The sequence below is a fragment of the Nothobranchius furzeri genome, chromosome 5 (assembly GCF_043380555.1).
Source record: "Nothobranchius furzeri strain GRZ-AD chromosome 5, NfurGRZ-RIMD1, whole genome shotgun sequence".
Lineage (NCBI taxonomy): Eukaryota > Metazoa > Chordata > Actinopteri > Cyprinodontiformes > Nothobranchiidae > Nothobranchius > Nothobranchius furzeri.
Genome location: NC_091745.1, coordinates 43,674,863 through 43,688,092, shown reverse-complemented (window position 1 = coordinate 43,688,092; position 13,230 = coordinate 43,674,863). Strand labels below are relative to the sequence as shown.

At 40.7% G+C, this 13,230-nt stretch overlaps 1 protein-coding gene across 1 annotated transcript; it reads right to left on the bottom strand.

Annotated features, from left to right (window-relative positions):
- Positions 1 to 362: 362 nt before the first annotated feature.
- LOC139070105 (uncharacterized) lies at positions 363 to 4,353 on the bottom strand. Its single transcript, XM_070551772.1, has 2 exons — positions 3,910 to 4,353; positions 363 to 3,842 (listed from the first exon to the last, which is right to left on the bottom strand). The coding sequence occupies exon 2, from the start codon at positions 3,315 to 3,317 to the stop codon at positions 591 to 593; it is 2,727 nt and encodes a 908-aa protein (XP_070407873.1). The 5' UTR covers positions 3,318 to 3,842; positions 3,910 to 4,353; the 3' UTR covers positions 363 to 590.
- Between the last annotated feature and the right edge of the window lie 8,877 nt (positions 4,354 to 13,230).

The following is a 13,230-nucleotide window of genomic DNA, read 5'->3' as shown; positions in this document are numbered from 1 at the left end:
CCATTTGCTCTGAGTTCATTTACGGTCATTCCACGTCCCTGATGATGAATCCTTTCATGAAAATGCTTGACAAGCAGAGAGGATATATGGCTGTTCTTTGGTAGTATTACTGGATGTTTTATGTGAGGATGTAACGCTGATTGATTTAAACGTCCTCCTACTCTCAAAACTCCATCTTCATCCAAGGTGGGATTTAACCCTTTCAGCTTGCTGTACTTGGTTTTAACCACACCTTCCTTTGCCTTTAAGCTTTGTATCTCATCTGGAAATGCTTCCCTTTGAACCTGCTTGACAATAGCAATTTCTGCGTCTTTTCTTTCCTCCAAGCTTGTTCCCTCATTGGTTCTTTGTTTCAACCTTTTTTGCTCCGCGACTCGTCTCTTCAATCTGGCAACAGCTTTCACTAATCTTGACCAGTCAGAGAACTTCTCAAAGCGCTCTAAATGTGATCTGCTCTCCTTTGCCTTTGTGTTAAACACTGAAGCCCTGCGGAGTTCAGGATCATCATCTTGTACTTCTATCTTGTATTTAGAAGCAGGTAGTTCATTTTGCCAGAGACATGTTGGTCCTGAGAACAAGTTGGATTTCCTTTATTTAACCTTTGATCTGTTCACATAGTGAACTTCACCCTTTAGATTGAGAGCAGAGTCAACCTTTGGTTTCACTTGACGGACAACTATACGATGACTAACTCCTATTGCATCTCCATACTTGACACAGGGATTGCTATGACCAACAATGCTCCATCCAAGATCTGTGCGTTGAGCAAAGGGCTCATTGTCTTGACCAGACACAACTTCCCTTGGTAGAAAGGCTTGTGAGCAGTTGTAGCCAATAAGCAGGCCTACCTCACAGTCCTGTAGGGGTGCTATGTCATACTTCAGGTGCTCTAGGTGGGACCAAGCCTCTGCAGTTTTGTCAGTTGGTATGTGAGCTCTGTTGGCAGGAATAAAATCGCGTGTGTAGGCTGGTGGTAAATTGATTATTTTATTTGAGTAGAAACCCCGAACTCGTAAATTATTTACTCGTTGAGACCTTACTGTAGTAGTTTGTGATGTCATTGTAGAAAGCTTCAACTTCACTTGTTCCTTGGGTGCCTCCAAAGAGTCAGCTGCATCGCTTAGCACAAATGTTGTGTCACTTTGAGAATCTAGTAGTGCATAAACAAGCACTTCCGGAACTGGCTGTGAAGCATAGGAAAGCCAAACTGGAATTATTGCAGCTGTTTGGAAAGTAGCTTCAATTTGATTGACCTTGAAGGTAGAAGCTGTGACAATGTCTCTTGCTAGCCTTGTTTGTGGGTTGACTTTATTATTTCCTTGAGTAAAAGTTTCATGAACTTGACTTTGCTTAACTTGTGCTGCCCTTTGTTCTCTTTTGTCTCGCTCTTCATGCAGACAAGTAGGATGTTGCTTATTGCATATATTACAAACACTCCTACAGTTGCAGCTCTTTGAGAAATGACCTGAGTTGAGGCATCCAAAACACAACTTTTCAGCCTTGACAAATTTAACTCTGTCTGAGACTTCATCTTGCATAAACTTTCTGCATGTGTGCAAAGTATGTCCATGCTTCTTACAAAAAACACATATGTTGATAGTTTCTTCATTAGAACGTGTGACTAATGTTTTGACTTTGACATTTTGTTGTTTGGATTTATCACTTAGCTTTAATGATTGCAATGATGTTATTGGATTACAGGCAATTTTTGATTCTCTGGTCAGAAATCTTACAAACTGACTGAAAGAAGGGAATTGGCCATTCTCCTCTTCCATTTCCATCACTTTTCGGTTCCATCTTGCAGTTAACCAATCAGGTAACTTTGCCAGAATCTTTCTGTTTTCACTGCAGTCATTTAGGATCTCCAGTGCCTTGATATGAGCCATGGCGGCTTCGCAGCTCCGTAGAAAATCAGCAAACTCTCTTAGATCGGTGCTGTCTTTAGGTCCAATCTTGGCCCATGCTTGAAGTTTATCCCTATATGCTGTTGCAACTGTAAATGGGTTTCCATATCTCTCCTCCAGGATCTCCCACGCTGAAACATAGGCAGACTCGGTTCCAAGCAGGAAATAACCATCTAGTGTGTTTTTAACTTGTCCACCAACATATTTACGAAGGTAGTATATCTTTTCTTTATTCTGAATATTCTTTTGATCAATCAAGGTTTGGAACGACAGCTTCCAATCACTGTATTTCAACGGATCCCCGCTGAATATTGAAGGTTCGGGTAGTGGAATTCTGTTTGCATTTAAAGCATCTGCAAGTAGCTTAACTAAACCTGCAGTGTCTTGGTTTGAGGAAGAACTCAGAGGTTGTTGTGGAACAAGGGGTATAGATGATTGTTGACAGCTTGTTTGACTTGATGGCTTAACATGTACTGCCATCTTATGGCTTATAGGTCGCTTGACCCCTTTCTTAATGTCAGATCCTTGATCGTATACCTGCATTCTTGCCTGTGCAGCGCTGAGCTCTTTCATGGTTTCTAGATGGTTGATTCTCCTTCGTTTCTCTTCTAGAGCCATTTGTAGAGCTGTGTGTTCTTCTTCTACTTTAGCTGTCATTGTAGCTTCTTCCTCTTCTTTCTTTTTTCTCCTCCTCACCTCTTCTTCCTCTTGCTCTAAGCGCCGCTGTTTAGCTGCTGCCTCTTGAGCTGCTATCCTCTTCTTGGCTTCTGCTTCCAGGCGATGTAATTCCAACTGTTCTCTTTCTTGTTCCTTTAACACTTTTAGAACAGCTTGGCTTGCTGCAGCGTCCGCAGCTGCTTCTTGCCTCTTTACTGAAGAAGTTTTTGAATGCTCAGAGGTGGCGCTCTTCATGACGGAGGTGATGGATTCTGTTTCACTTTTACTTGTGCTCCAAAAGGAGCCAGCTTCTGGCCAAACCTGCTCCTCTTCCTGCGCTTGTCCTTCCAGGTGACGTGAAGCTTTAGAAAGGATGAAGTTTGAAATCTCCACACACAAATCTACTCTTCTCCGTGTTTCTTGATCTGGAGTTGAGAGTTTGCGCAGATCTTCATAAACACGCTGGATGTCGGCACAAAGCCCTTTAACCTCCCCCAAGATATCATTAAGTAGACCCTCTGATAAAGGCTCTGAGGACTGTTTTGACGAATGTTTAAAGAATTTAACATGTGCTTTCCATTTTTTGTAAATGTAGTTAAATCTTTGTGTAAGAGCTTTAATTTTCTCTTCTTGTAGTGCCTTGCCCTTCTCTGTTAGAGTACGTTGGCGTGCCCCACGTCTGAGCAGCTGCTCTTCCTCTCGCAGTGGCTCTGCACTATCTTCATCCTCATCTGCAGGCTCATTTCTTTCTGACATGGCTGAACAATTATCTAGCTAGGAAATGTTGATTTTAAGAATGAAATAAACTTGCTTAGAATTTCAAACTCAATTGTTACACTCTACTGAAACACCTTGACCTTTCAAGTATTAAATATGCAACAAATTACATTTCCTTTGACCTTTGGATAACATGCAACAATAAAGCAAGTTTCAGTTCAATATGTACTCAAACAAATCACTGGTAACATCAATTTGGATCAGCAATCTTTTCATCAACCAAGTTTCTTGTTGCAAAAGAGTCTTCCACCAAAAGTCTTTATTGTCTTCTTCAGTTATGTGTGAATAGGCCACTTATCTGCCAGTCCATGCACTGTTGTCCAAGAGATGAAGATCATCTGGTCCTTGTTACTTCACTGGCGTTTGCTGACAGCCAACGAGTTTCACTATGATTCCCTCCAAGCAACACAGACGCAAGTGATTTCTTTTACGGGTTTATTGGACGTCTTTTCATTGTGGACCTCTTCTGTCCTCCTTTCTTTAGACCTCTCTTAAACCGTGAAACTAAATACAGGATAGTACAATTAAAACATATACAATAATGTGCAATAAAATAAAGACAAATAAATACCTCGTTGGCTGTTTGCTTAAAACACAAAGGGAATCCATCTTCCTTTAAGTCCTTTTACTAGTTTCCTTTAAGTCCTTTTACTAGTTAGTTCTTTAGCAGTCCATTAGCTGTCTGCTTGTTAGCACTTCATCCAGGTTCTGTGTTCCTCACACCTGGCTTGTATCCATCAAATCAAGGGTGTGGCTGGCAGAGCAGCTCATGTCGCTTTTCAAAATAAAATTACAGGAAACACAACTAACCCAGTGTCTTACAAATGGGAAAATAAATAAATGAAGAAATAAACAGCAACTGCAGTTACACCAGCCATTAGAAAATCTTCCCTGTAAAGATAATGTCAGAAGTGTTTGGTGGTGTGATGTTAGTTCTGAACCAAGTGTGGATATGCAAGGTGTAATTTAATGTATGAAATATCATAGCACAAAAACGTGAATATTTGTTTTACAGAAAAGAAAATATCATTGTCATTTGACCTGTCCAAGATGGCGGGTCGAGCTACGTGTCGGGCACCTAAGATGGCGGACCGCCGCGCATGCGTCGTCCGACACCCGGCTTTGATCCCGTAGCAACCTCACGATTCTAAACACCGTAGCGTTTATTAGAACCGCCGCTAACGTTACCTTAAAGTACTCCAGACCGGAAGGTTTAGCGGATTAAAGGACGCAGTTCCGCTGCGTCGGAACGGCTAGAAAGCTCTGCGGGACGCGTTCCCAAGCCTTCTCACCGAGAGTGGCTAGTTAGCTCGTCGGCTAATGCTAGCGAACGCCCTGTAGCGACCAGGGTCTCAAAATTGCCTCGATCAACCAACGGGCATCTCGCGCCGTGATTGAAAGGGTATCAATAGCGTATGCAATCTGGATGCAGTATCGCTCTGCGGTTGTTCTCGACTGACAGCGTTTACCGAGCAAGTCAAGCTACGGCAGGTGCTAACGAGAATTCCAACTGAGAACAGCGCGGATCCTGCGCTCATCGAATGGAAATAAATTTCCGACGGAGTCTTCTGTCTCCGATTACACAAATGGATGCACACAGTGTCACAAACACCGCGACAAACAATAAACAGACGGTTCCACTGCAATAAAACAGGAGAAATGTTTACCCTTTGATGTAGGCCTCAAAATGGCCGCCAGCACACGTCAGCACTTAAGGTGTTTTGATGAAACAGCGCCTCCTGTTGGAGGGTGATGAATGTGCACCCCCCTTTCTGAGAGCTGAATGAGGAAGCGCTCGCTTTTTTCTTTTCTCTAACACACAGACACTGAACCAAAAATCCCAAAATGTCCCAAAGTCGGCACAAAGTGTAATAAACTGTGCAGATATCAAGCTAGGCTCGCCATATGTAACGGAATTGAAGTGATGTAACTATCTAAAGTTGTATTTTAATACACTGTAGGTAGTTCACTTTTTATAAACAGAAGAATAGGCTGTTTTTACCAGGGACTTTAATTAAACACTCTGTATTGACTTTGAGACAAGAAAAGAGAGATGGGATCGTTTGAGAATCTTTAATTTCTGAATTATAAATTCTAAACAATCTACCAGGACTAACTCTGTGATGGATGAAAATGGATTCGGATGTTGTGTTGGTGCGTGTGTGTGTGTGTGTGTGTGTGTCTGGTTCAGACTCTCTAGGCTGACGTAATTGAATCTGGTTGTCTTTGTTATGACTAGATATCACGAGGCTTATAAAGTGATGACATGAGCCGCTATTTTGCCGTGTACGTACCCAGTGGGGGTCTCCCAGGTAGATCAGGAAATGCCAGGTCCAAGAACCTCGGGTGTACGCTGGAGCTGTCGGTGCAGCGGTCACAACGTTTCAAAGCCCGTCTGGAGGGTCGACCCCGGTACCGTTCGGCGGCGCGTCAGCAGGTGCTCTTATTTTGAAAAGGATGTCGTCTGGTTGTTAAACGACGAAAATCTCCAGCTTCACAGTTCTTAGTTTAAAGAAGAAAACACATCTGGCCAGTCTGTGCTTATCTTTAGGATGACTAGAACTGAAGTCAAAATGGAACTGACTTAAAAATGGCGTTGCCTTGTTTTATATCTCTAAATTGTTGATAAGTTGGAGTAAAGCGGATTGGACACTTGAAGTCAACACCAGATTCTCCTGCGGCAGCCGAAAGCTCTGATTGGTTGGAACAATGTGTCATGCGTTTCTATGGAGATGAGGATCAGTATGTCTGTGCCGTAGTCCTGTTTTCATTAAACATAATCCATGACATATTTATTTCACAGATCATTCACTTGATTATTGTTGATCAACATCTGTTTTGCTTAATAATTTTAATCACAAATAAAGTAATTTGATTAAGTAAAGTTTCTTCTTCTCCTTCGGACTCTTCTCCTGGAATGTAAACAGTCTGAGGAACACCCGACCTTGGTTTTTCTACACGGTGTTATTGTGCACAGGGGGCAGCTGTATGGAGTTGAAAACAATGAACTTCATAACCTTACATCAATTTGGACTGCATCCGTAGCTAGATCCATGGATTTGAAACTACAGACAACACAATAATATTTGTTGTACGTAAAGATAAATACTGGAACTTACCTGAAATGGTACTGATTCTAAAGAGATAAATGTGGAGCCTAATACATCTGTCATTAATTATTTCTGCAAATAACAACAATCTGCTGTGAATTGACACTTCACAACATAAATATATATAATGACCTATATTTGCTGAACTATTGTGTTTTTATCTTTTTTACACATATTACAGCAGTAATTTCCTGCACATATGGCAAGACTTCTCATGAACATATTTACCTTTCTTCAAAAGGATCCAAATCTAGGTCATCAGCTAAGGCCTCAACACCAGCCATTAGAAAATCTTCCCTGTAAAGATAATGTCAGAAGTGTTTGGTGGTGTGATGTTAGTTCTGAACCAAGTGTGGATATGCAAGGTGTAATTTAATGTATGAAATATCATAGCACAAAAACGTGAATATTTGTTTTACAGAAAAGATACTAACCCCTCAGACACAGGTTCAGTTGGAGATAATCGATGCAACATTTTAGCTGCTGTTCGCTTACTGGGTGTTGAGGTTGACTGCACATTACCTCCCTGAATTGCAGTTTCAGGAGCCTGCTTCTCCTGGTAGCTGGAAAACACATTTTTAAGCAAAAATGTCAACAAGTTGGTTGAGACTCTACACCTTCTGTTTACATAGATCAATAATGGCTAAGCTTCTTTACCTGTGGCACAACTAGTAATATGAAAATGCATGTCAGTCATAAAAAAAATTTATTTATCATTTTCACAAACATATTTTATTCTGACCTACATTCAACTGGACAAATTTAGAAAAATAAATACAAACTTCTGCACAACTTTACTTTTAGTCAAATGTGTTGTTATGGCTGACTTATTATTTATTCTTATGAATCCTAATTTTATTTATTCTCAGCAATAGCGCTAGGGAAATATATTCCGATGGGGTTCTGTTACACAAACCCCACGAATAACATTATCTACTGAAGTAACAGTCCTGCTTAGAGGTTGGACTGTAGATCAAATATGACATAATTCTAAAGACTCATCTTTGGTTTGGAAAATGTCCGTTCTCTTCTGTGGTACATACAAACTGAAACGTGATCGCAGCTAACATGTTAACGCACGCTAGCTCTCTCCGGCTGAGCGGTATAATCAAATCAAGCTCTGTTTACTTTTCTCGTCAGAATAAACGGAGCATGCATTTATCTCCAGACACATGCGGCGTGTCGTCCACAAAACGTAGAAGTGATCTGATTACACCTTAGTTGCTTTTAGCTTTTTTAAACTGATCAGGAAGCCATATGCTAAACACCGTTAGCTTAGATAAGTTTCTTGTTCATCTGCACAAAGATTTGTTAGATTACCTAAATCAGCATTATCTAAATCCATAAGTTTAATTTTATTTTCTCAAATTGTGCAGATACAGCTCTGATATGTTTACCTACTCGTTACTGAAACCTACAGCAGAAATAAGGAGACCAACACTTACCTGGTCACTAGAAAATGTGCCATGTCCGCATCCTTTTTCAGGCACCAAATCCAGTTGAAGCAGCCTCCATTTTTCCAGAGCGTAACCAATAGATATTCGGGTCCCTGACCGACTTTTATCATATTTTCTTTTTGACTCTCGAGATGCCGCTGATAAAACCTTTTTCTTTGTGCCACTCTTTAGTGGGCTTTGAGTTGCGCTTGGTCGTTTGCTAGTTGTAGAATCCATTTCCAGGGTTCTTCCTCTTCTGTTTGAGGTTTTAACGTGGCTAGTAGTGAAAGACGCATTACCGCCACCTAGCAAGCTTCCAAATGTTTTTCCGGGTTTGAACCTTGTCGAGAACGCGCTTGAAGCGTCAAATAACGTCACATCCTTAAAACAGCGCGGGAAATTCGGTTGCGACATGTTTTGCATTTTGAAGCACACAGCCTGTTTAACAAAATGGAATGATAAACTGGTTTCATCATTCTTTTTAGTTTAAAATGCTTCATCACCCATAAGCTTCACAAGAATGAACATTTACTTTTTGTTTTTGGACAATTCTGCCCCATGCTCCTTTAAAGCAAACAGACCATTTGATTGGTCAGATATATTATTGAAAAGTAATTTGTGCCTGTGATTTATTTTAGTCCAATGCAGTATTCATTCCTTATTTACAGAAATGTTGTATTATACACATCAGTCACTGTACTGTGCAATCCTACAGATATGCCAGCATCAAGCTAGAACAACAATATTTAATTTCTTACCGTTGACTGCTTTTTGGGCTGTACTTCTAATAAATGTTCTTTGCAAAGTGGAGTTTAACTAATTTGTTGAGTCAAAAGAAATGAAGATTGTTCAAATGATCAAATTTGATCATGTATTCATTGTAGTTGTAAGTAGCAGAGGACTGCTCATCCTGATCCAGGTTCTGGAGGAGTTTTTTTCCTGTAAAAAGGGAGTTTTCCTCTCTGTCGCTACATGCTTGTTTATTTTGAGGATTGCTGTAAAGTATTTGACCCCTTCTTTCCACCGGCTAAAAGCGATCACGTTAAAGAATACCGGCGTTTTACCCACAAGCTCATTCCCAGCCGGGAGCATTTCTGATGCAAAATGGGAGCAAAAGAGTTCCATACAGCTGATCCTGTGATGTCACAAAATCAAATGAGAATTGCAACACCCCGTGTGATTTCATGAGTCCACGCACAATAATAAACAAGAAGAAAGACAGCTGCATGTCAGAAAAGGTCAGCCCTGCCAATTGCCTCAAACTCAGATGACTTTACCCACACAAAATGGTGCTTACATTCACACACACACACACAGAAACACAGACGCGTTCACTTGGATTGCTCTCTGCCCCTCATGATCCTCTTGATGTTCCTGTACGGCATCTTGCTGACTGAGCGAATCCATCCTGACAACAAATGGGATAGAAGACACAGAATATGTTTCCCTTCACTCCTCTGTATTACTAATGCATAGGCCGTTGGATTGCATAGCATAAATACTTTAACCACGTCGCCTCCATTTGTAGCTGTGTGACCCAAACAGACTGAAGCAGAAACATATGAAATATAAATCGGCCTTTTATAACAACCTATTGTGTACGAGAAAAGCGTGTGTGTGTGTGTGTGTGTGTGTGTGTGTGTGTGTGTGTGTGTGTCTGAGAGTTGTGTGCATTATTGTCACGTTCTGCAGGGAACATCCAACCGTTGCACTCAAGTAAACTGAGGGAATGAGAGTCTTAGCTTTTCAGGAGGGACTTCATTTGCAATAGTAGGTAACTATTATAGGACCTTTCTCCCTCATCCAAAAATATCACAATTTTATCAAGGCACTATATTGATAATTTTTAGATACAAGAAAGTGCTGTTCCCATTTACAAATCCAATATATTTTATACATACAATTACAATTCAGTGTGATACATTCATACTTTTGTTCACTCATTTTCTTGACCACTTAGTCTGAGAAGGACCACATACCTAACATGATCCGAGTGCCCAGAGAAAACCAACACATACATTGGGGGAACATGCAAACACTACACAGAAAGGTCTCAGGTGGGGGTTCACCTGCAACATTGTCGCTGTGAGGCAACAGTAAAAAATAAAAATAAAACCGCATAACTGTATGTAAACAAGACTGGATGGTGGAACAGTTTGATTTCAGCATTGCTCCACCATCCAAGCTCGGGTCCTCTTCCAGAAGCCTGGGAGCTTGAGGGTTCTGCAGTATCTTAGCTGTGTCTAGAACTGCACTTTTCTGGACTGAGATGTCTGATGTCCTTCCTGGGATCTGCTTTAGCCGCTCCCCCAGTTTGAGGGTTACTGCCCTTATGACCACTAGCGCCACCGATGTCTTCACTCTCCAGGCTCTCTAAAGTTCTTCTCTGAGCCCCTAGTACTTCTCTAGTCCCTCGTGTTCCTTTTTCCTTATGTTGCCATCACTTGGTATTGCCACATCAACCACAACGGCTGTCTTCTGTTGTTTGTCCACCATCACAATGTCCGGTAGGTTCTCCATCACCATTTTGTCTGTCTGGATCTGGAAGTCCCACCGGAGCTTGGCTCTCTCGTTCTCAACCACCTTAGGGGGCATTACCCACTTTGGCCGTGGGGCTTCCAGTCCATACTCTACACAGATGTTCCTGGACACGATGCCAGCCACTTAGTTGTGGCATTCCATGTATGCTTGCCCTGCCAGCATCGTACACCCTGCAGTTATGTGGTGGACTGTCTCAGGGGCCTCTTTGCATAGTCTACACAATGGGTTTTGTCTGGTGTGGTAGGGGTTGGCCTCTGTTGCTCTGGTGTTCAGGCCCTGTTCCTGTGCAGCCATGATGAGTGTCTCTGTGCCGTCCTTCAGACCAGCTCTTTCTAGCCAATGGTAGGATTAGATATCAGCCACTTCAGTTATCTGTCGGTGGTACAACACGTGCAGGGGTTTGTCCTGCTATGATGGTATTTGTCACTTCCTCTGTTAGCCATTGTCTGAGACATTATCTGAGCACGTCATCTGCTGGGGCCTTGTCCTTGATGTACTTGTGGATCTTGGATGTTTCATGCCGGACAGTGGCTCTCACACTCACTAGTCCTCAGACTCCTTCCTTACAGCTAGTGTACAGTCTCAGGGTGTTGGATTTGGGATGGAGTTTTCATGTCCATGTTCCAGCCTATTATTCCTGCAGGATGTCTGATTACTGGCAGGGCGTAGCTGTTTATTGCCCAGATCTTGTTCTTGCATTAGCTGACTTCTTAGGACTTGCCTTACTCGTTGTGGGAGTTTGGCTGTGACTCCTTTCCTTGCGGCTTCATATATATATATATATATATATATATATATATATATATATATATATACATATATATACAGTATGTATACGTCTGTGTGTGTGTGTGTGTGTGTGTGTGTGTCTCACATAGTTGTTGGTCTGCCACTACTCCAACCCATAAGCGTGATAAACTGCCAACATGATTTTATCACTATGAAAATTTTGAGCCAGCTCAAAGCCTTATTTATCACAGTCAATCTTTTTTTATTGGTTCTTGCTTAGCAAACAACATTGATGGGCGTGAATGTAACTGTTACTGTAAATACCTGTTATATGTACTGTTGTCTGAATGAGGTCAAGATTTGGTCCAGACCTCACATTTGTCTGTCTCAATGACCAGCACACCTTGTAATGTCTCCATAATGAATGCAGCAAAAACCCAATTCAGTCCGGGTTTGATGACATTTTAAACAATGCAGAATGTACTTTATTTTGCAGAAAGTATTTCAATATGATCTGGTCATGGTTTATATTCAAGCAATATTTTAACATGTATTGATTATCATTTAAATTTAACCCTTAGAGGTCCCTTGTGCATTTCTTAGTGCAGGCAGTCATGTTTTATTTATTTATTTTTTAATAACTTTGGCTGTGCTGATGCAATTCTTTCTATTTTTGCTCTGGTGTGTGTTCTTGGGGAAGTTTACCCAAAATAAAATGTCCCCCTCCTACTCCATTTGAAACATTGCATAGACAAAAAAGGAACACTGAGGTTCCTCAGACATTTTTTGTGCCAGTGATTCCCTTTCAAATTACATCTTTCAAACAAAGCTAAATATCACCATACTTTGTATTTGCTCCGTGTTCCTGCAGCCACCAGGCATTGAAGTTCTTGTTTTTAATTTTTCCACCAAATGGCATGGATTCTCTATAAATGGGAAGACACTGATTTACAACACACTCATGCTCATTTGTGACTCTCTAGAGCCCTCAAGTCACCCCCAAAAGAAGTCCTCTGGACATAACACGCAAAAATGATTTAGTTTTTTATATTTTTATAATGTTGATTTTTTTTTAACAAAACCTGGTGCTAAAGGGGTTACATCTCAAAAGCACTAAAATATGTTACTATATTTGGTGAGGACTGAAGCTAAAGAAATAATCTGTGTAAAAAAGTTTTTGACTTTGGAAATATTATGTAATTTTATGATACCTTTTGCCAAAACGCTTTTTTGTGTGTGAGGGTCCCTAGTATAGCTTTTTTAAGGAACCTCCAAGGGTTAAAACACAAAAACTGAGACCTAAGTAGACATCTGATGAAAGAAGCATGCATATAAAACTTTTTAGTCTTTCTCCTACATTTTCTTCCTTTCACTAGAGAGCTGGATGCTTAGTACGAGAAGTAAAACAAGGTTAGGAGAGCAAATGCGTAGCGCATGTAGTCTCTAAGATACATGGTTTATTGAGGTTGTACTACACTCTTGTTGGACATCATGTCATTCTACAGCTGATCCATCACACTCTGGAACACGTGCACTCTGGTTGTGGAGCTCTGGCTGCAGATCTGTCATTAAAAAAGCTGTAAAACATCTTGTCTGACTTGAAAACATGCCACAGCTAAACAGCTGTACTACATATAAAAACCCAGGTCCATCATCGAACTGGGCAGAAGCAGAACGTCTAACTTAAATCCCACATTGAAAATGGAACCAGTTATGATATAAACCCTTTAAACATGAATTTAAAAAGAGCTGGATATACTTTTATAACTATTCACCCAGATATTTTTGAAGGCTATTACATAAATAACTTTATACAGTGCATCAGATTTAATTGACTGAGAGTAGAAAGTTAATTAAATCAAAACACCAAACATTGTTTTCTGAACTTCTCTAAAGGTTTACTAATATGAAAACATTTTCCGTACCTGATCATACACACCAAAAATAAAGCCAACTTTCAGCCAACTTTTTGTCATAAAAAAAACATTGTTTATGTTACAATAAGGAGGTTGTTAACAGACACAGGTGAGGATTCATGGAGTCGTCCCATATCAGATGGGTTCTGTTTGAAACTTG